At 38.5% G+C, this 22,864-nt stretch overlaps 1 protein-coding gene across 19 annotated transcripts in view; it reads left to right on the top strand.

Moving 5' to 3' along the window:
* The first annotated feature begins 232 nt into the window (after nucleotides 1–232).
* The window catches only part of FMR1 (fragile X messenger ribonucleoprotein 1), a 38,063-nt gene continuing 15,431 nt past the window's right edge, over nucleotides 233–22,864 (top strand). For all 19 annotated transcript variants that reach the window (XM_019757330.3, XM_019757332.3, XM_019757331.3 and 16 more), the window contains exons 1-9: nucleotides 233–537; nucleotides 10,571–10,623; nucleotides 13,910–14,003; nucleotides 16,474–16,545; nucleotides 16,820–16,968; nucleotides 18,921–19,014; nucleotides 19,100–19,216; nucleotides 21,435–21,605; nucleotides 21,725–21,803. In XM_019757330.3, coding sequence (XP_019612889.1) covers nucleotides 487–537; nucleotides 10,571–10,623; nucleotides 13,910–14,003; nucleotides 16,474–16,545; nucleotides 16,820–16,968; nucleotides 18,921–19,014; nucleotides 19,100–19,216; nucleotides 21,435–21,605; nucleotides 21,725–21,803 — 880 coding nt within the window. In that variant the 5' untranslated portion in view covers nucleotides 233–486. The remainder of the gene's footprint in view (nucleotides 538–10,570; nucleotides 10,624–13,909; nucleotides 14,004–16,473; nucleotides 16,546–16,819; nucleotides 16,969–18,920; nucleotides 19,015–19,099; nucleotides 19,217–21,434; nucleotides 21,606–21,724; nucleotides 21,804–22,864) is intronic.

Genomic DNA, 22,864 nt, shown 5'->3' on the forward strand with positions numbered 1-22,864 from the left:
GCCTGGCGACACCAGGCGGCCTGACCTCTGCCAGCGGGTACGACCTGTCGCCGCCCTTCCCGCCTTCCCGCCCTCCTCTAAGTCTGCGCACGCCAAGCCCGCGCGCCTTACGTTGGGCCCGGCCCCTCAGCCGATTATGAGCAGCGCGCATGCGTGCGCTCCAGGGCCCGCGCGGAGAGAGAGGGCGGGGCCGAGGGGCCGAACCCGCGGGGGGAGGGGCGGCGTCGGTCACGTGATGCGGTTTCACTGTTTACACGCGGAGCGGCTGGAGCGTTCGGCCTCAGTCAGGCGCTCGGCTCCGTTTCGGTTTCACTTCCGGTGAAGGGCCGCCTCGGAGCGGGCGTTGAGCCGACGGCGAGCGCAGGCGGAGGCAGTGACCGCGGCGCCGCTACCGGGGGGCGTGCGGTAGCGCGGCGGCTGGGCCTCGAGCGCCCGCAGCCCACCTCTCGGGGGCGGGCTCCCGGCGCCAGCAGGGCTGTCGAGAAGATGGAGGAGCTGGTGGTAGAAGTGCGGGGCTCCAATGGCGCTTTCTACAAGGTACTTGGCTCCAGGGCCGGCCCCATCTTCGCCCTTCTTTCCCTCCCTTTTCTTCTCGGCCTCGTAGGGAGGCAGGCCTGGGGCCCTCTTCCCGAGCGCCGCACCCGGGGTCCAGGGCGCGCTAGGTGGGATGTTGTTTGGGAGGGAAGGACCGGACTTGGGGCCTGTAGAAAGCCCCTCGAGCTCCGCTGCCTCTCCTACAAGAGGCCCTGGCGCCTATCGGAATGAGAAGCGGCAAGGAGAAGAGGGTGCCCTTTCGGGGGACGATCCCTGCCAGGCAGAGCTGGGGATGGGCAAGGGCCGGCGGCAGGTACGCGATCGAGATCCCGGCGGGAAGGGCCGGTATCCGCGCGAAGTGACGGCAACGGCTTATTTCTCTTTTCCTAAATATTCTCTCCCAGTGGGTTCCGGGCCTGACGTGTGGGTAGTTGCCGAGGAGCGGGGGGCGCTTCCGTCGAGCCGCCTCCTGCCTTGCACAGAGGGTTTGAGATCTCCTTTGGCTTCTGTTTTCCAGTCCAGCATTGGGACTTCGGAGAGCTCCACTGTTCTGGGCAAGGGGTTTGAAGAAAGAGTAGTAAGAAGCCGTAGTCAGTACCAAATCACAATGGCAACTGATTTTTAGTGCCCTCTCTTTGTGGATTTCAGAAGAGATTTTTAGACCCAAAACTTTTCGGAACATACTTATCCGAGTAATGCATTAAAGAAGTTGGCAATCTTCAATGTTCTCGGCCCCCTCCCTTGTTATAATGTGGACAAATTCAGGAATACAGATGCTTCAGTATCTAAAATCATTAGCAACTCTGCTACTTAAAAAACAAAATTTTAACCCTCCAAAGACCTGGATACATGCTATCAAACTTCAGGAAATTAACTAAATGTTATTACTAGGGAATTTTTTAAAGTGAGTGGAAACAATTGTTTCCGTACTCTAAGTACTTGACTGTCTTCCCTGAATGTGCAGTGTTGCAGTGCACTGTATTGTTGGGGTTTTAAATAGGCATACATGGTTTACTGTGGGTTTTTCTTTTTCAAGTTACACCACCGCAGATCAACTAATATATTACATTTTTAGAAAGAGGATTAAAAATATTTTGACATATCGGCAGTGGATCTGTTGGTACATACCATAGATCTACTAATCTATAAATTCTCATTTCCTCTTCAATGTCCCTCTATAACTTCAGTAAGTATTATCTCACCTTACTACAGTCTTTTATCAATAGAAGATGCATATGGAAGGAAGCATGGCAATTAGCTATTGCCATTGTCCAACACGATTCTTAGCATTATTATGGGATCACTTAAACATTTCAGATGAGACCCCTTTCGCTAAAGGAAAGTAACAAAAATTGACTTACTAACTATGTATGTGTTTACCAATTTTATGGAAGTATTTGCAAATTAATATATTTCATAAGTGAGTGAAGCATGTACCATACAGTTTGCAAAAAGATAAAACCTTTCACTGTAAAAGGAGGAAGAAATAATCCAGCATTTATGTTCTTAACACTCTCACCAATATAAAATTGTTCCAGTGGACTCGGCAGTCAAAATTTTGGTTGCGTTTATTTCAGTGATTCATAATTTCTGCTGGTTAAGTTTGTGTAGAATTATTCTGGTTCCAAGACTGGTAGTTTTGCTCACTAGATTTGTGACACTATTAATAAATACGAGCAGGGCTAATGTTTGAACAGTATTCTAATCTGTGACATTAGCTTAGATCGCATGCCACTATGTATCTTTTAGTGGAGTTTGCTTGCTACAGAGTAGCAAGTAGCACAGCCTGATCTGAAGGATGTATTGTTCTCCTCCAGCAACCTATCTTTGCCCCCATGATTTTGCTTGCAAACTGATTAGAAAATAACAAATGCCCTCTATCTTTGCCAGTAGTCCTCCCTTTTTGTTTTTTAACAAAGTTGCTTAATGTAAAGGTGAATTTAAAAAATGGGTTGTCCTGCAGTTCCTTGGGGCTGGGGGGAAGTGAAACTTGAACAAATGTGCTGAAAGAAATTGCTCTTACGTTTATTTAATTCGGTTTGTTTTTAAGAAAATCTCAAATGGTCTGTATTGGTGGAAAAATAGTTTCTATAATGAAGACGGATTAAAATTTTATAACACTCAAAATATTGCTGAGTTGCAAAAGTAAACTGAGTTGCTTGTCCAGTGGGATGGGTAGAAAAGATGAGAAATAAAGACCAATAAAAAAATGAACTGTTATGAAGAAATGTTACATTTATGAAAAAAAAGGAACTTGGTTCATCAAATTGATAGAAAAGCCTTTAAAAACTAAACAACTCAAACGACTTCAGTATAATTGAATTCAGACTTTGATTTGCCTGACAGAACCACCATATTGCAAAGGACAATTCTCCATCTTCTGAGCACATGGTCACCCTTGCAATATTCACTGGATAGAGTATATGCTGGGAACAGTTGGATTGTTTCTCTAAAAAATAACTCAAGCTCAGGATTCAGAATTAACAGAACCATGAAACCTGAACCCTAAGAGTTTAACAACTCCTTTCTATTTTTCCCTCTGGTGTTTATTCTTTAAAACTTGTAAGTTAAATTTAGTAATTGTCAGAGCCACTGCTATTATACTTAAGTATTTCTTTGACTTAGAAAAAGGTAGTCACGTGTACAACTTATAGAGCCTTATGTTATTTAAGACATGAAGACACTGGAATTATACCTCACAAAATCTTTACGAAACATTTCCTAAACAAATACTGTTAAAGCAAGGTCTTTCTTCTAGGGCCATCTGCCTAAAATAGTATAGTAGGCTTTTGTTTGTTTGTTTTTGATTGCGAGTTTTGATATATTGAGAATGGTAATGAATTAACTCCATTTTAGATCGAGAATGTCATTCCAATACTCATAAATTCCTGGGTTTTGTATACTATGATGAAAATTATTAAAGATGGATAAATCGTACATTGGAAACACAAGATACACCGTTTCATTTTCTGAAAATATGCTACCCGATATATAATATGGATAAATATAATAAATTGCATTCTTATTGTTAGATTATATTTCACTGTTTTATGTTTTTAAGTTTGGGATCTGAGGACACACTTTAATTTGGTGAGTAGTAGTCTGGAACTAGTAGCTAAATAACGACAAAATGTACGATCAGGACGAAATTGTTTTCATGACGACTCAAGTGGCCCAACATGTCAGCTACATAGCCTGCTAGAAATCACTGTTTTTACTACAACAAACTTGTGTAAGGCACTGTTCATGTTTTTGCTGAAGTCTCTAGGTCTAACTTTGCATACAGGTGTTATTACTGTACTTCGAGTAAGTGAATTATTTAGGTCAACCACATATTTTTTTCTTCCCCAAATCTAAATAGCCTTTTTAGTGTTTCGTATCTTTGTGGAAGCAACATTTTCCCCCTTTAAACCGTGTGTTTTCCAACTTCATACTCACCCATTCTGAAAACCTCCAAATGATTCATTAAATAAAAAGTTCAGTGGTATAATAATTGGGTTTCTGATAACTGCCCACCATGGGAATGTGCTTCCTGAGATGCCTGCCCATGATTATGATAACTTAACAGGTGCTGAGAGTTTTCTAGGTACCAGGCACCGTTCTGGGCATTTTCCCTCTTTTAATGTATTTAATCCTCTCCCACAATCCTGAGGTACTGTCGTTATTCCCATTTTATAGGTGAGGACGTAGATGGACAGACAGATTAGGTAAGTGTGTCAGTGCTAGTAAGCATCGGATCCAGGGTTTGAGATCAGGTAGTCTGACTTCCTGAAATGATGAAATGTAGCTTGAAGAAATGAATTGAATTTGATTTCCTGCCCGTTTTTCGATTTCATTGTAATCTTTTATTGTATTTGTTATTATAACTGCCTTAGCCGTTCTGTAAATATAGTTGCAAAGGTTATGTTACCATTTTTTTAATGTTGATACAAAGATGTGAAATTTTTTAATGTTGATACAAAGATGTTGAGAAATATTCAGCTTGTATCAGCTTCCTTTTTATTAACTCTTGCACTTTGACACATTACATTGTAATTCTTCATATGGGTGTCTATTAAGGAAAGGTAAAGTGAGAAATCTTTGACCATGCTATGAAATTTGCTTTTCTTACATCGGGAGCACATCAAAACTAAAGTATGCAAAAGTTAGATTACATACACACAGGAAAATTTATAACTCATTTAATATTATTCTCTCTGCACTTGTGTGTTGTCTTTGGTTCAGGGTGAATCAGAAAGAGGTCATTTGTTTCAGAATTTGTGGTAAATGCCCAAGTGAAGTCAAGTATTCCTGGACGTGTGCTGTGGTTGGAACACTTGTTGATGAGGTTTATTGTACTTTTCCCTTTTCGTTGTTCATTCTCTTATGTTGTTAGTGCCCACATACAAAGGGTGACAAAGCGATAACCCGCTTTGTATATGAGGCTTTGGGTTTGAATCATATTTTATCACATTTCATGTGACCCTATCCTCTACCTCTTACAGGTTTTCTTTAGGAGGATTATTTTGCAGTGCTTGAAGTTTTCTGTAATGAGAATTACATTGCATTACATGCTCTCTTCAGTGATAATGTAGTGGATGTTTTTAGTGGTGGTCATATCATTGAAATTTCTCCACACAATAACCTCTCTTGTGACCAGCAATTCATATCTGTGAGAGAGTTTACTAAACTAAGGAGTTGGGAGATTAAGAGTTCACCCAAATAGGGATGGACTTTCTTTTCAGTTTCATCAATCCCGGTAATGTAATGCTTGAATTGGATTTCTAGTCATTACACACTTTGGTAAGTATGATTTTATGATTGCCTCTTTGGCCCAGTTGCCAGAAAGTTGCAGATCCCATAATGATTTTTTGATTTCCTCTTTACCCCCCCCCTTTAAGGACCCTTTGTCTGTAGCTGCACTTTAGCACCTTTCTCAGACCCCACACATTTTCCTCACTTTTTTCCCCCTTCTCAGAGTCTAAATAACCTTTTAGAGGTTGTTTAGGAAACAGCCTTTTTTTTTTCTATCCCAATTTTTAAATCTTTTTAAAAGTGTGCTTTTGTTGATGTGTAATTTTCTCAAATGCCAGAGCACTTATGGTTCTGCACCTTTTATAAAGTAGGCCTCTCTTCTACTTCACCTCTCAGACCTTCACTAGACATGTGTGATTTCATTAAATTGCTCATAACCTTAGAAGGCAGGTGCCGTCCCCCTGCACCCATCTGTCCCTGGCAGATGAGGAATCGGAGGCCCAGAGAACACTTTTTGGAGAGTCCCATAGTTATGATGTGGACCTGGGTCTCATTCACTGCAAAACTCTTAACCGCTAAGTTTACTAACTCTTACAAGAGCCGTTGCTCTCATTCAGTCCAGTGAATTCATCCAGACCCACTCCGTCTTTCTTCTTTGGTAACCTCTCAGGATCCCCCTCCCCAAACACCAACTTTGCTTGATGTAGATAGGTAGGGATCAAAATAAAATGTCGTTCTCCAGATTGGTGGGGGGTGGGGGGGTGGTATTCTGGAGGTGGCCAGGGAAGAGAGGGCATGAGTGGTGGGGTACGGGGGGGCAGAGCCAAAAGGAGGCTTATTGGCGAAAGTATAACGAGAAGCAGGGAGATGGGGGCCTTGCTGAAAGTGGCAGTTTGGTAAAAGGCCTTGGAAGTCATAGGAGGCCTTTGTCCTTGGTGTGAGTGTGGGCCAGAAGCAACTGATGAGTTTCATTTATTATACTGATTACATGCCTTCTGTATTCACTTAGTATGCAAACAGTGACCCAAAAAATGACTGATTTTGGAACAATCGTGCAAGGGTCCATATACAGATAAGCCTCATTAACTGTAAGGCAGTGGCCCTGGTAGGCTGTGAGGATTACTCAAACCATTTCTGACACTACATCCGGAATTGCTTTCAGAGCCTTTGAAAGCTTTTCTTTTTTTTTTTTAATAGTCACAACAGTTGTAGTTCTTCCTCCTTTGGGGGAATTTTGATTTTAGGAAGTAGGCAAATGTGACGAATGACTGAATAAACTGAGCAATAACTCTTGGCTAATAGAAGAAATACAGAGGGTGCCAAAAAATGTATACACATTTTAAGAAAGGAAAAGAAACGGCATTAATATATCAAAGATGAACACAAGTGACATTTGACTTCTGGAATGACAAGAGGTGCTCCAAGTGGTTACCATCAGCGTCCAGACACTTCTGATGACGGAGAACTACTGCTTGAGCAATGCTGACCAAAGTGTTAACAGCTCTTAGAATGTGTATGTATTTCTTTGGCACCCCCAGGATGTATAGCAATGAAGTCAGAGTGACTTTCACAGTGCTTTTAATGTGGGTTTGAAAACAGTCCCCAACATTTGCCAACGTTTTCAATCAGTGTCGTCCAGTGGAACATTCCACGATGACGGAAATTGTCTTTCTGTGCGCTGGCCACTACAGGAGGCATCAAGCTCTGTGTGGCTACTGAGCGCTTGAAATGTGGCAAGAGTGACTGGGAGACTGATTTTTGACTTCACTTAATGCAATCAATTTAAATATAAATAGTCACATATGACCAGTGGCTGCTTTGGTGGACAGCACAGGTTTAGACAAGGGCAATAGTGTTGGAAAGACACCTGATTCAATGAGAACAGTTCTCCATGCAGCTGTAACAAAGACTCTTAGCTAACTAAAGGGCTTGACATTTTCAGCATATGATATACAGTAAGGAACTAATATTAATTATAGTTAACCTTTGAACAACGTGGGGTTTGGGGGTCCCATACTCTTTCCCCCTACACTGTGCAGCCGAAAATTCGCCTATAACTTTTGACTCCCCCAAAACTTAGTTGCCCCTTGGTATCCATAGGAGTTTGGTTTCAGGACCCCCGCAGATACCCAGATGCCCAGATGCTCAAGTCCCCTGTATAAAATTGTGTAGATCGATGCCTAGAGTTGGCTCTCTGCATTCGCAGACTGTCAACCTTGGGTCGACAACAGTACAGGTATCTAGTGGGGAAAAAAATCCACGTGTCATTGGACATGCGCAGTTCAAACCCATGTTGTTCAAGGGTCAGCTGTACCACCAAGACATGCAAACATAAAACTTTAGACAAGGATGAAGCCTGAAGCAATGCCACTCTTGATAAATAAGAGATCACCTCCTAATAGGAGCCTTAATCTAATCCCAACCCCCAAAAGCAGATTGGTAATTTGGTATTAGCCATGATGTGAAGAGAGCAGTGGGGGAGGTCTGTTGTTCCCATTCTCCATAGTTTTGGAGACTTAACGATAAAATGAAGAGCCACCAGTTCCTGCAGTTTTATCTCAAAATCAAGCCTTTCTGCTCCTAAAGTAATAGTGAGACAAACAACCTCTTAGAGCATTGGGTTATGCACCCTTATTAAAGCTAGTATAGTCTGAACCATCATGGTCAGTATTGAACTAGAGTCCTCAAAATATGCTATAGAAAATGTTCGTGATTTAACTGTAGCTGAGGAAAACTAAGCAAGATCAAAATGATAGGAAGAAAATGGATTTCCCCTGTTCAAACCAGCAACTATACAGATATATACACATGCTTAACTTAAAATGATAATTTAGCCATCTTCAGTATCACAGAACACCTGAATTGCACTATAATCCACCTCAGTCTTACAAGTAAACTTCCTTTAGCATAGCTTTGCTTTTATTTCTTTAAGCACAATTGCAGAAGTTTCGTGTCTCTTTATGTAGCTTTGATATAAATTTCCCAGGGCCCTGCCTCACCTGCCATTGCTTTTCTTAGAAGCAGCTAACTAATACGTGACTGATATGTTGTAATTTGATATTTTGGGAAGTTTCAATTTTTAAAAAAATTCTTTAACTTCAGGCTTTTAAAGACATTTTTATTTACCAAGACATTTACATTTGAATCATTTGTTTGTTTAACACTTTTATTGGACACCTACGATATGCCAGAAATGGTGCCAGTTAGTCAGGAGACGTAGTTAAAGAATGTCTTAATCCAAACTATCTATCTTCCCAATATCCAAAATCGTCACAATTTACTACCGTCTTTTCTTCTAACAGTTTCATAGTTTTGGCTCTTACATTGACATCTCTGATGCACTTTTTAGTTGATTTTTGTACATGGTATGTGGTTAAGGTCAACATTTATTCTTGCATGTGGACATCCAGTTGTCTCATCACCATTGGTTGAAAACACTGTGCTTCTTCGCATTGACTTGTAGTGTCTCCCTTGTCCACAATGGATTTCTTTCTCCCACACCCCTTTTTCTCCAGGTCTAAGCCTTTGTTCCTGGCATGCCTCCCCATCCTCCACTCCCTTTTGTGGGGCTAATTCTCTCAACCTTTAAAGTCTTCCCTGATCAACATACCATCGCTGTCACACACACATACTTTTCCTTCAAGGCTGGAATAGGAACCCCTTAGGCAATGACCCACTTCCTAACTATTCCTTGGGTTCTTAGTCAGTAGGTGCTCTGAAGTCCAACCATAAATCGAATAAGACCTGTCACCCACCCTCAGGAAGTTTCCTATTAGTGGGAAAATAGGCAACCGTAAATACAGTGAAGTAACTTTCTGGTAGGGATAAGCATAGGCTGCACTGAGAATGCAGAGGGCAGAATTTAACCGTCTTCTGGGTTTTCTCATACATAGGAGGTGACATCTGAAATGAAACCTAAAAGACCAGTAGGTGATAGCTGGGTGAAAAGAGGGGAAGGACAGTGGGAAAGAAGGAATAAATAGCCTTTAGGAAGAGAGGCCCACGTATTTTAGCGCTGCTGGATCACCTCCTCCAAGGATGTGAAAGATGAAGCTGGGTGAGAGGAGCAGGTGGGGCCAAGTCACGAAGGGTCTTTTACAGCCTGCCGTGCAGGTAGGAGAAGCCATAGAAGGAGAGAAACATGTACAGGACAGATTCGAGGAAGAAGTTGAAATCTCTCAAGTCATTTTAAAATGAATTAAGATATAAAGCCCCTTGGGTTCCTTTGTGCTTTAGCCTACCCCTCTAATTGTCAAAACAAAAGCAAAACCTCCTTTTCTGCACCTGTTAAAAACTTAATTTTATAGAATTACAGACAGCTTGCTGATTAAAGAATTCTCAGTAATTAGCTATTATTTTGTTATGTCTCTCTACAGATTACTAGCGATTGCGTCATCAGATTTAAAAGATTTAAATCTCTGTACTTTATGTTACTGCTTTTTTCTCCAAGTGACCATGAGATTGAGAATTTAATTAAACTCTGGTAATTGGACTTTTTACTGTGTTTCCCCGAAAATAAGATCTAGCCAGACCATCAGCTCTAATGCGTCTTTTGCAGCAAAAATTAATATAAGACCCAGTATTATATTAATATTAGACCTGGTCTTGTTTTACTCTAAGTATATAAGTAAAATAAGGATATAACTATAAGTAAAATTAGTATATAAGTATTAGTAAAATACTTACAGTAAAATAAGACCGGGTGTTATATTAACTTTTGCTCCAAAAGATGCATTAGAGCTGATGGTCCGCCTAGGTCTTATTTTGGGGGAAACACAGTAGTGGTATTAGCAGAGTGTTGTTATTAAAGAAAATTTTAGTGTACTTGTATATACATAGGTTTGTGATTATATTTAGTCATTTATTCTATACTCCTAAAATTTTATTAAGGAGGAAAAGGTAGGTAACAGCAGATCTGTAGTGGCTGGCGTGTGGCTCTGGAACAAGCTTCTTAGTTTCCAATAATTCTGGCCAAAGTACACCTCCAGCTTTGCACTCACCACCTGCATTGTAATTTTCAACTTGCTTGTCTCCCTCTCTTCTCCTTCCTCTCCCCCTCTTCTATTAGCTGCTGAACTCTGGAGTGATTTTTTTCATGTTTCAACTAACCAGTATGCCTAGGGCCTAGCTCATAGTAGGTGGCTAAATACAGGTGTGATTTGTGCATGAGTGAGCCTCACAAAATGACAAACTTGCATTTGAAGCTCCATTCTACTCTTAAATAAAATGGTATCGCTGTAAAATTTAAAAACAAATGATCTTGAAGCTTAGAAGTTAATTTAACTGTGTGTTTTTTTTACAGGCTTTTGTAAAGGATGTTCATGAAGATTCAATAACAGTTGCATTTGAAAACAAGTAAGTGTCTTGATATAATTTAGTGTTTAGGTTCTTTAATGTTTTATGCTAATTATTCTTTTTACTCCTCATTTTAAAAATTGAAGTCTAGTTTGAGTGTTTTTCAGAAATGGATCATCATGTTACTGACCAGGAAGTTCCTGAACCACTCAGTAGTAAACCAGTGGACAGTGTTCTGCTAATCAGCTCACAGATCCCTTTTGTTTAATCTTGATCCTTGCATCTCAGTTTCCTTGAATGTGAAGAAAGAAACCAGATTGTTCTGTATCAGTAACTGAGAGTTTGGATAGGAATATTTGTAATTGTTAAAACATGAAAATGAATGGATTTCCAGGTGTTTGGTAAAATCAATGTGAGTTTTGTAATATTAAATCGAAAATCAGTGCTGTTCGTTTTCTAGTATATTTTAGAGGAAATAGTCATGTTTACCTATTAACTTGTTTTTGATCTGTTTCATATATTTATAATCAATAATAGTGGTAACTGTCCTTTTCTGCTTTCTTCTGCTAGATGAGTAAATAAAAAGACTTACAGGCCTAGGGACATTAGCTACATGAAGTCATCAATAATATAGATGTTAACATTTTTGGAGGGGGCAGACCAGTCTCTTGACTAAATTTTTTGAATTCTAATAAAGGCTATTCTCAGAATAGCCATTCAGGATCCAAAGTACGTATAAACTCCTTAGCCAAAGTATACATGTGGTCATGATCTTAGGATTTTACTGAACTCTGAAGAATGGTCAACAATGACAATGTTTTGGCTTTTATGTGCCAAGAGAATTAATAGTATATGAAAAGCAGATTGCAAATCTAGAGAGAGAAGAAATAGATTAGCAGTTACTTAGGACTGTGGGGGTGGCGGGGGCAGGGGGGATAGGAACCATAGCTAGAGTATAGGACTTCTTTTTGAGGTGATGAGAATGTTCTAAAATTGACTGGTAACGATTGCACATATTTGTGAATATACTTAAAACCATTAAATTGTACATATACTTAAATGAATAGATTATATGGTATGTGAATTGTATCTCAAGAAATCTATTAAAATATAGTACTGTGTTTCCCCGAAAATAAGACCTAGCCAGATAATCAGCTCTAATGCATCTTTTGGAGCAAAAATTAATATACGGCTGGGTCTTATATTATAGTAAAATAAGACCCGGTTTTACATTAATTTTTGCTCCAAAACACACATTAGAGCTGATTGTCCAGATAGGTCTTATTTTCGGGAAACACGGTAGTATCTGACCCAGACTTACTGTAATTAGACTGTTCTCAGATTCTTTTAGCTATCAACAGGACAGAGTATTCTCGGATGCGTAAAACACATATAAGGGGACAGAGATGAAAGGATTTAGAATATCCCGCCCTATTCTCAGCTCTAGACTAATAATCTCTGTCCAAATTATAGTTTGAATGATCGAATACCTTTCTCTGAATACAAAGAGCCAGAAGTTCCAGAATCTGCCTCTTCGATGTTTTAGTATCCATGGTTATACACTGGAAAACAGCATCACACCTCTCACAGGGGAATCTTTGATAACTTGAAGAGTAATTTTTTGTCTTGTAATTGTGCTCTTCACTGCTTGTTCCCATCACTAGGTAAACACTGTTTCCCATAAAAGGAGAGTTATCTTTGTTTGCCACTCTTAGTTTCTCCTGTAGTCCTTAATCTAGAGTATTAAGCAAACAGTCATTTCCTTGGTATTTAAGAATGTGTCTAGTTTACACACTGATTTCTCAGATCACTTCTCTTTTGTTTGCAATCAGATTTCTCCTACAAACTTAGCATGAATATATCTTTGGACCTCCTGATTCTCTCGTGTACCATAGCTGTGTAATAGTTTCTCTTGAAGCTATCTGCCATCCCTGGAATTTGAAATAGACCAACTGTTTTTCCTTGTGTTCTTGGAGTATATTTGAGATTAAATGCCGGGTTTGAGCACATCGCCAGGATTCGATAGGTCCCTACCAAAGCAGACTTTTTGCCCTTCCTTCTGTTTCTTTTCTGTTAAAACAAAAAACAAAAAACTAATGTTGTATAAGTAATGTTGTGTAATGTTGTATTTCCTCTTTCAACCATAAAGGAACTCCTGTTACTATAATACCAAATTACTTTAGATACTTTGTTTTTACCTTCCATATGTCACATTTTTTGAATAAAGAATTTGAATTTGAATTTTTATCTTTGTACACTTAAGACTTAAAATAATTCTTCCTTCTTTGGAACCAAAAAAAAAAGTATTATTTCCTTTACAAATCAAATTTAGCAATGAATTTGTAACATGTTAAAGTCACTATTTTTCAGTAAGTATAAAAAAGCTTTTCTGAAGTAGACAGTTTTTTATTGTTTTATAGTTTTCAAGTGTGTATAATAATTCAGACAAAGGGTTCAGTCTAATATATGCCCTAATCAGATTTCCACAAATTATGACTTAATTACCTACCCTTCTCTTATATAATAGCTCTTCTTTAAAAAAAAATTAGTACTTTTCTCAATAAGTGACTTCTCCAGCAGTTGAAGCCTCCAATGTTTTTGCAAAGTTTGTCTTTTAATATTTTATATCATTGTAGATATAAAAGAATGATTGGGTGTTTTTCAAAATTGTTCCGTATCATTTTAACTTAAAAAACATAGGCACCTTACTGAACTCCTATAGGCTGTCTCCATTGGGTTTCTGTGGTTTAGGAGACCCCACCAGGCCAGTGCATCAGCAGCCAGCTATCCATGGCAAGAACTGACCACCTCGTGGGATCTAAAATTTAAAGGGGGAAAAGTGAGTTGTGAATTGCTAATGTGCTGACTGCCCCATTTTGCTTGGGAATTAGAGGGCATTTAGGACCCGTTTCTGTGGTCATTGGAATGGGGTTAAAATTCCTTTGCAAGTCGAAGTCTGCTAATGACATGACTAACACTGACTGACTCTAACATTTCATTTGAGCATCAAAGGAAATGGCTGTTGTGGCCTTACCTTTAGAACTTGTAGAGGTTGAAATTATTGGAAAAAAAGAGTTGTTTGGAAAATTATAATGTTGATCTGTTGTATTTAGTGAAATAGCCCAGCTAGAACGACCAAGGTGTTGTGCTGCATGCAGACTTCGTTGACATGTCTCTCTATTGCCATGATGCCCCACTCCGCAAAACACTGATAGTTTTAAAGCATTTGCTTCTTGAAACTAGAAAAGCAGAGGGTCACGCTTAACCAAAAGTTGATGGCAGCATGGTCATTATTTCCATTAAACTGAAAAGCATGTTAAATAATTGTGTGTTTGCTTATTTGCAGCTGGCAGCCGGAGAGGCAGATTCCATTCCATGATGTGAGATTCCCACCACCTGTAGGTTATAATAAAGATATAAATGAAAGTGATGAAGTTGAGGTAAGTTTCGAGTTACTAAGCCCAGAAGGAGTCGGAGCATTTAAGTTGCCTGTGCCTTTTGTACCCTTTGTCTGTAACACTATTTCAGCCACCTTAAGGATGTTAGCCGTGCTAGACATGTGCTTTTTGACTGAGCCATCTTAATAATGATTTGAAATAATGCATAATGTTAAAATGCGGCTGCCTGAGAAGCACTCCGGGCACATCTGTCTTTAAAGTCACCACTGATATTCTTTGCCCACTAGTATTCCTTTGCCCGCTTCCCTCAATCTCTGAATCTCTGGATGAGGAAAGTTAGTCTGACAAAGGAGAGAACCTCATAGCTTATAACAGAATGTGATCCTAGAATTTGTTTAAGTAGCAGTAAATCCTCCTGGTATATTTTTAAAAAGCCACCTACAAGTTTTCGTATTTGCACATAGAGGTAAAACACCTGCTCATGTGCCATTGATGTTTTTGACCAAAAGGTGCTATGAAGATGTAACACATTCACAAAAGCATTGTGTTTGGGATTTCTCGAGCCACTGAAAATTGGGGGAGGAGGGCTTAGGGCACTTGGACTTGGCTCTATGTTGTATCCTCCCCTTTCACACACTCCATTTTAAACTTCTTCTTTCTCCATAATGCCTTGTTAGTAGCAACTTCAGAACATTTATGGCATGCTGACGGCGGCTAAGTAGACATTTGTAAAGTAAAGTGTCCTAGATCTTTGAATTCTTATTTTGTATGCTAGGTACAGACAGGGCAGTGAAACAGAAGAACCCGCTGCCTTTGATGAGGTCACATTCTAGTGAGGATAGCTATGGCTGGTGTAAGTCCTAGAAAGAAAAAAACTGTAAGAGAATGGGAGGTGAGGTAAGGGCAATCGTGCTGTTTTACAGAGTGCTCAGGGAACATCTCTGGATGTCCAGGCCCGTGTTCTTTGCTCTACACTTTTAAAGTAGAAATAGGATAAAGTACTATTGATTTACCAAAAATGTACTCACTACCTACTGGGTGTAAAGAACTAGGCTTGGTTTTGTGAGGGATCCCAAACACTGTTTATGCTTGAGGACCTTACACTGTCCCCTTCCCCCAGGAGACTACAAGCTTCCTGAAGCTTTGGTCTGTCTATATCAGGAGTGCTCGGAGTAGTGTTTGAATGGATAAAGGGAACTTTTTTTTAATTGAGTCACATGACAGGTGGGGACCAATGAGACGCTATTGCTAGGGTGACCTCACTGTACTGCCTAACAATAATACATAACTGAGGTTATTGCTCTGGCTAGAACAGAGTTAAAAGGGATTGATGATGGCAAGAGGAGAAAGTAGGTTCAACTAAGTTGTATGTAGTTACTGTATTATATAACCATGGAGTTAGGTTATAAAAAAGAGGCAAGACGATCAGGTCTTTTGGTCTGTCTATATCAGGAATGCTCATAATAGTGATGGGTAAAGGGGACTTTTTCCCCCCAACTTAGTCACATGACAGGTGGGGACCAATCACTCTGTTGCCAGAATGACCTCATTATATTACATAACAATTGCCAGGTTATTTCTCTGGCTAGAGCATAGTTGGCAGGGAGTTATGGTGGTAGGAAGGAAAGGTATGTTGGGTTAAGTTGTAGTTAGTTGTTGTGTTATATGACTGTTAACTTCAGTTGTAAAAGGGAGACGATCGTTGGAGCCTTGAGTCTGTTATTAACGTCAGGCTCTGTAACCCTTTCTCTCCTCTTCTGTCTTCTCCCCATCCCCGTTGTCTTTCTGCTTCTGTTTGTTTCCTTCTCCATGTATACTGTGTTGTCTCTTTTCCTAGTAACCTTGATTTGCTCGTGTCTTCACAAAAGGTTCCATGCTGTACATCACAAGTGAACTTTGAAGTGGTCATGAGAGAGATTGGGTAGAAGAACTGATCCACAGTAAGAGCAGGAAGGTGGTATCCAGAGGCTTGGCTAGCATGGAGTTGTCCATTTTAGTGGAGAGGGGACAGGAGACCAGAGAGGAACCAAACATTTGTCCACTTAGTCCCCAGGAGACATAATGCCAAAGTGGTGTTCTTAGTGGGCTGAGTGGTCAGTGGCCTTACCCATTTTGTGATCCTGGCCGTAATTTCCAGTTATTGGCCTATTAGAATAAAACAAAAACACATTTGTGCACTTTTAGATACATTTTCATAGCTCTCAAAGTACCCAAGGAAAGTATGCCCAGGTTTATGAACAACTTTTCTTGAGTATTCATATTCAGAGTACTAATTATTACTGAAGTAGAACAGAGAAATAGGAAAGCACTTTTTACAGGGCTCTCCTGGGTAATCAAGTAGTTTCTGATTAAGTGTGTCTAGCCGTAGGGGTATAATCTGGTTTAAGGATACTGCATATGGGTTTGAAAGACACGTACAGTCATTTTTACGAAATTTTCTTCAATGTCTGATAATCTATAGATTTCTGAATGATGTTAATCATGAAATATTCTGTTGTAATTTTTTGTGTAGGTTTATTCCAGAGCAAATGAGAAAGAGCCTTGCTGTTGGTGGTTAGCTAAAGTGAGGATGATAAAGGGTGAGGTAGGAAAATGCAAATTTAATTTTTTTTTCTTATACTATTTCCCTTTTCTAAACCCAGGTACTACATTTCAGTCTGGATTTCTGTTTTAAAAGTAATATCTAACGAGTCATTAAAATGTTTTCTCTACATGTTCAGTATGTTTCATGTTAGTTGATCAAATACAGGGTGGTTTTTTTTTCCCTCTAGCGAATTAAAAAATAACTAAATAGGTGTAGCTTATTGCTCTTATTTTAAACACTTTGACCAGGAATGACTTTTATTTATTTCTCTCAGTTTTACGTGATAGAATATGCAGCATGTGATGCCACTTACAATGAAATCGTCACAGTTGAGCGTCTTCGGTCAGTGAATCCCAACAAACCTGCCACAAAAGATACTTTCCACAAAATCAAACTGGACGTGCCAGAAGACTTACGACAGATGTAAGTTGGTATACAGGAAACAGCTGTGAACTTAACAGATGATATGCAATTAGTTTAAAAGAATATAGATTTTAAAATAATAAAAATTAGTTTTTAAATTCAGTTAAACTGATTTGTGAAAATAATAAAACAAAAACAAAAAAAAAAAACTATTTAGCTTTTTCCAGTAATATAATTAAGCCAGCATCACATGTGTTTAAACTTACTGGGCTAGGTACACAGCTAATATATGAAGTATGATCAAACAATACGGTGAATGTTTAAATAAAAAATGTATTACAGTAAAAGACACATTGCCATTAATCCCCCTCAACTTTGAACATACTTATCTCATCATTCTTGCCACTTTCTGAAGAAGTTCTGGAAGTCTTCTTTCGTGAGTGTCTTTAGTTGTGCTGTCATGGCTGCCTCGATGTCCTGAATCATTTTGACTTTGGGGAAGAGCCAGAAGTCACATGGTGTCAGATCTGGTCCATAAGGTGGATGAGGACACACCGTAATGTTTTTGTTTGACAGAAATTGCCATATCAGAAGTGATGTGTGACACAGAGCGTTGTCATGATGGAGGATGATGTATGGCACACTTTAAAACGTGCCTTCTTTCAGCCTTACCTCACACCCGACTGCACCAAACAAGTTGAAACTTGTCACCCACTGTTCCACGTGCCTCTTCCTTTATTGAAGATCCCCACCTTTCCATTGGATGGCACTCGGCAGCAGGATTCACCATATTTTTTTTTTATCACAACAGAAAGGCTCCGTGTCACACATTGCTTCTGGTATGCCAATTTCTGTCAAATAAAAACATTACCTTGTGTCCTCATCCACCTTATTTACCGGATCTGGCGCTGTGAGACTTCTGGCTCTTCCCCAAAATCAAAATGACCATGAAAGGTAAACTTTTTGAATCGATTCAGAACATTGAGGCAGCCACAACAGCACAACTAAAGACACTCATAAAAGAGGACTTCCAGAACTGCTTCAGAAAGTGACAAGAACGATGGGATAAATGTGTTCGAAGCGACAGGGAGTATTTTGAGGGGGATTAATGGCCATGTGTCTTTTACTATAATAAATTTTTTTATTTAAACATTCACTATATTTTGTGATCGCACCTTGTACTTTTGTTTTCTAAAATAAACTAACTTTACATAATTTTTAAGATTTTGAAACATTAATACACATTTTCTGTCATAAGTCACAAATCAAATTCTAGACAATGAAGATTACTCCAGGTTTTTTCCCTTTAGCCAATATTTTTAGATAAATATGTAATTAGAGCAAAAGAAATTTCAAAAGGTTAGGTCTCTTACAATCCTTGATCTGCACTAATGCTTAAAGACTTTTTTAGATAAGAGATTTTTTTAAAAAGATTTCTTCAAGGGGATATAGTAAGCTTGATTTGGACATGTTGCACTTTAAATAAACATTAACTTGGATTCCAAAATACATAGGAATTTTGCTTTTTGATTGTAGAGATTGCGTAGGCATGTACATTTTTGTGCCTTGTGATTCATTTCTATTTCCCTCTGTCCCTTAAATTGGTCAGAAGTTTTTCTTTAGAAAAGAAACAACAAAGTCGGACATCTTGTAGCTATCCCCCCAAAGTTTTCAACAGTTGACAGAAGAAAACTACTGAATTTCATGTCACTGAAATGAGGAAGCCTGCAGAGGAGAGTGGCTCCCCTAAATATGTCACCTTTGGTAAACTGAGTCCATCCGTAATCCCTTAAGAGCATAACTTGTTTTTCACTTTCTCTGTAATCTCAATTGCTTGATTGAGCTGAGTATTTCAGAGATGTACAGGAAAGGAACTAAACTTTTAAGTGGATATAGCATATTTTGTATAACTCAAGTTTAGTATGAATCTGCAAGTCTCTTTGCATATATTTATGCCAGTAGTTGGTAATCATTCATCTTAACTTCACAATGAATATTTATTTTATTTCCAGGTGTGCCAAAGAATCGGCACATAAGGACTTTAAAAAGGCAGTTGGTGCCTTCTCTGTAACTTATGATCCAGAAAATTTTCAGCTTGTCGTTTTGGTGAGTGTTTCTGAGTTACCTGTTTTGGTGTATTTCATTTAGGGCATTTGCTTTGATAATAATGGAGTTAATTTATACCTTTTAGTCTATCAATGAAGTCACCTCAAAGCGAGCACACATGCTGATTGACATGCACTTTCGGAGTCTGCGCACTAAGCTGTCCCTGATACTGAGAAATGAAGAGGCCAGTAAGCAACTAGAGGTATGTGGCTTTTCCTCGTGCTGCTTGTAAGGCTATCTAGAAATGATAACTGTTCAGTTACAAAACTTAAATGTGGACAGGTCGTCCTTTATTTGTTGTTTCTTAGCAATTCCTTATATTCTATATTTTAAAAATTAAATTGTACAAAGCATAGTCATACTAAAGTTTTCGTGCCTGAGATTTTAGAATTAAGTGGCAGTTATGTATATTAAGGAACTTCTGGTCAACTCACTTTTACTAGAAGTTTGTCAAAGCTGCTAATAAAATGAGGCAATGCTTCTTCCAAATAACATGTTATCATTAAAGTACTAGAGAGTATTTAAATATCTAATCATATTCCTTTCATTATGTATGTTTATCTCTGTTTAAAAGGGTATAGAACTTCTTCATTCTAATTGGTTGTCACTCTTTAAAACTCCTGTCTTCAGATTCCTGCCAGAGGCTATTTCCCTAACTTACTATTTCGTCTCTTAAGGTGCATTTTATCTACTTTTATTAATCCTCCAATAATTTCCATCACCATACATTTGTTTCCATTGATAACTATCTGGTACTTCCATCCATTGCCATAGAAACTAGATGGACTTGAGTTTAATGTGCCAACTGAAGTATAGTATTGTCAGATTCCAGAGTTCCTCATCATTATTCATTTCATTAGAGGGAAAAGGCAGTGGAGTTGAAATAGCAAAGAGAAAAAGGAGTTCCAAACTATGTTTTAAGGGAAAAGTCAGGGCTGTATTCTTGTAAAACCCTTCCAGCTTGATGTGCGATTGCTGAACTCTTAGCGGGAGAGGAGACATTCTTATCTCCTTTTGCTGTATCTCCTTTTGCTACTTTGTTTTTCTTATGGCCATGGAGGTCTGTTGAATTGTTTTTGACTCTCATTCTCTCTTGATGTCCCTCTGTTCACAAGTTTGTGGTTTCTTTAGCGATTCTCTCCTAACTTTCAGGCCAGAACAGCCTCCTTACTTCCATTGTGAGTATTATGGAAATATACTCATATGCCTCCTCTTAAACATCTAATTCTTAAATGATCTGTTATCATACCTTTGGCTTAACATTTATCAGTGAATTAGCACTGAAAAGAATGAACCAGGTGAAAGAATGAACCAGGACTCAAAAACATGACTTTTAAAAAGTCCTAGGAATATATGATACACTTTGTTACTCTAATCTACAAAAAAGGATATTATACTTTTAAAATTATATACGGTAGTTACACTCATTCATTCAAATTGTCAGGTGTGTTGAATAATGAGAAACTAGTATGCATGCCTGTCTTTCCTCACTACTAATATTAAAGAGATCCACATATTCAGATAAGAAATTTCCATTTTTCAACATGAGCCACTAATATGTTTGGTTTTCATTAATGGCATGCTAGAACTAAATATTAAATTGTGATAATACTATTTAAAGAGAATGATTATCCACAAGTTTTGGGTGTCAGTTGAACTTCATTCAGTCATCACTGAATATTCGAAAGAATTCATGGCACTTGTGGATCCAGATCACAAGGTCTTACAGACTCTGATCTCATTTGAGGTTGCAGGCTCATACGTGCGATAAGCTTTAAACCTTTGACATTCTGTGATCATTCAGTCTAATCACTATGCCAACCATTTGTATGATTCCTTTCCTCAGGTTGGGGGCTGGGGTGGGAGGATGTCATTTTAATGTCATCTCTTCATCAGAGGGATGTCTAGACCATAGTATCTAGTGATGAGTTCTACAAATGGCACTGTTTCCAGGAAAAAAAAAGTCTACATACCGATATCCTTTAATAAAAATGAAGTGAATGCAATTTTCTGTAGAGACGGTACGTAAATTTTTTTCTTTTTTAGTTAAATAACATCGAGTCTGTCAGGCCCAGTGACCTGGTTTTTATTTGGGAACATTTGATCTGCTTCTTAATCACTACATTATTGATGTCATTGGTCAACGAAGGCAGCCTTGCAAACAGGTTTTCAAAAGTTACCTTGGAAAATTGTCAACAAGCCCTTTCCTGTTAACAAAAATATATCAAATTGCATAGACCTTCATTAACCTAAAAAGAACTTATGCTGTGGGAGATATTTTCTAAAACCTGTTAGTTTCCAACTAAAACTATCATTCATAGGCCCCTGCTTTATAGGGTCAAGATAATTTACATGGCTGACCTAAATACAGTTCTCCATAGTTGATAAAGGATATTAATCAGATGTGCATTTCTCTTCAGAGTTCAAGGCAGCTTGCCTCCAGGTTTCATGAACAATTTATTGTTCGAGAAGATCTGATGGGTCTAGCTATTGGTACTCATGGTGCTAATATTCAGCAAGCTAGAAAAGTACCTGGGGTCACTGCCATAGATCTAGATGAAGATACCTGCACATTTCATATTTATGGAGAGGTAAATATATGGGTTTGTTTGTTTGTTTGTTTTTTTACGTAGTTTTTTTTCCTACCTTAAAAGACAGTGTTTCAGATGGCTCATCTTCTGCCTTAAATATTTTGCCCCTTTTTTATTAGGATCAGGATGCAGTGAAAAAGGCTAGAAGCTTTCTTGAATTTGCTGAAGATGTCATACAAGTTCCTAGGAACTTAGTAGGTGAGTCAGAAATTGCTGTTGACATACACTGCAAAAACAAAAGTTAGGTAAATAATTTATGCCAGTAGAATTTCATTTTTACTCACTCGAGGCATCATTTAATTGAAGCTTAATCTTTGAAATATGGTCTGTTGCTATAGTGTACAGAAAATATTTGGTGAGTGTGATACTCAAAGAGTACATTTCAGAAGGTGTGCGAAAGATACTGCTTTGTTGGTTCAAACCTACTAGTGCCCGGAAAGATAAATTTTGCATAGCCTCTTCACTGTATATTTTACATATATTAAAATTAAATTTATTTTTTCAAAATGAATGGAATTTGGGGGCTTAATAATTTCGAGTACATTAATACCTGATCCCTCTTATGGGTCTATAAAACGATAGCACTCTTAATTATCTCAGAGTCAAAGATCTGAATGTAGTTTCCTAAATTTAATACATTTCAAAGCTACGAGTACCTCCCAACCCCTCTCCCCTTTGACAACCATCAGCTTGGTCTCTGTATCTACGGACCTGTTTCTGTTTCTGTTCTGTTTATTTATTTGTTTTTTTAGATTCCACATGTAAGTGAAATCATGTGGTATTTGTCTTTCTCTGTCTAACTTATTTCACTAGGCATAACGTGAATCCATCCATGTTGTCACCAATGGCAAGATTTCATTCTTTTTAATGACTGAATAATATTCCATTGTGTATATCTTTGTGTATATACAGAGGGTGCCAAAAAAATGTATACACATTTTAAGAAAGGAAAAAACTATTAAAATTGTGATAATATATACCGATAACAAAAGGTGAATAGAAGTCATGTGTATACATTTTTTTGGCACCCCCTGGTGTGTGTGTGTGTGTACACATACAACATTTTCTTTATCCAACTGTCTCTTGATGGGCACTTGGGTTGCTTCCATATCTTGGCCATTGTAAATAAGGTGCAATGAGCATAGGGATGCACATATCTTTTCAAATAAGTGTTATGGATTTCTTCGGATAAACACCCAGAAGTGGGATTGCTTGGTTGTATAGTAGTTCCATTTTAAATTTTTTATAGATTAAAAGCA

Source organism: Rhinolophus sinicus, chromosome 18 (assembly GCF_057876585.1).
Source record: "Rhinolophus sinicus isolate RSI-liver-muscle chromosome 18, RSI-T2T, whole genome shotgun sequence".
In the NCBI taxonomy this organism is placed as follows: domain Eukaryota; kingdom Metazoa; phylum Chordata; class Mammalia; order Chiroptera; family Rhinolophidae; genus Rhinolophus; species Rhinolophus sinicus.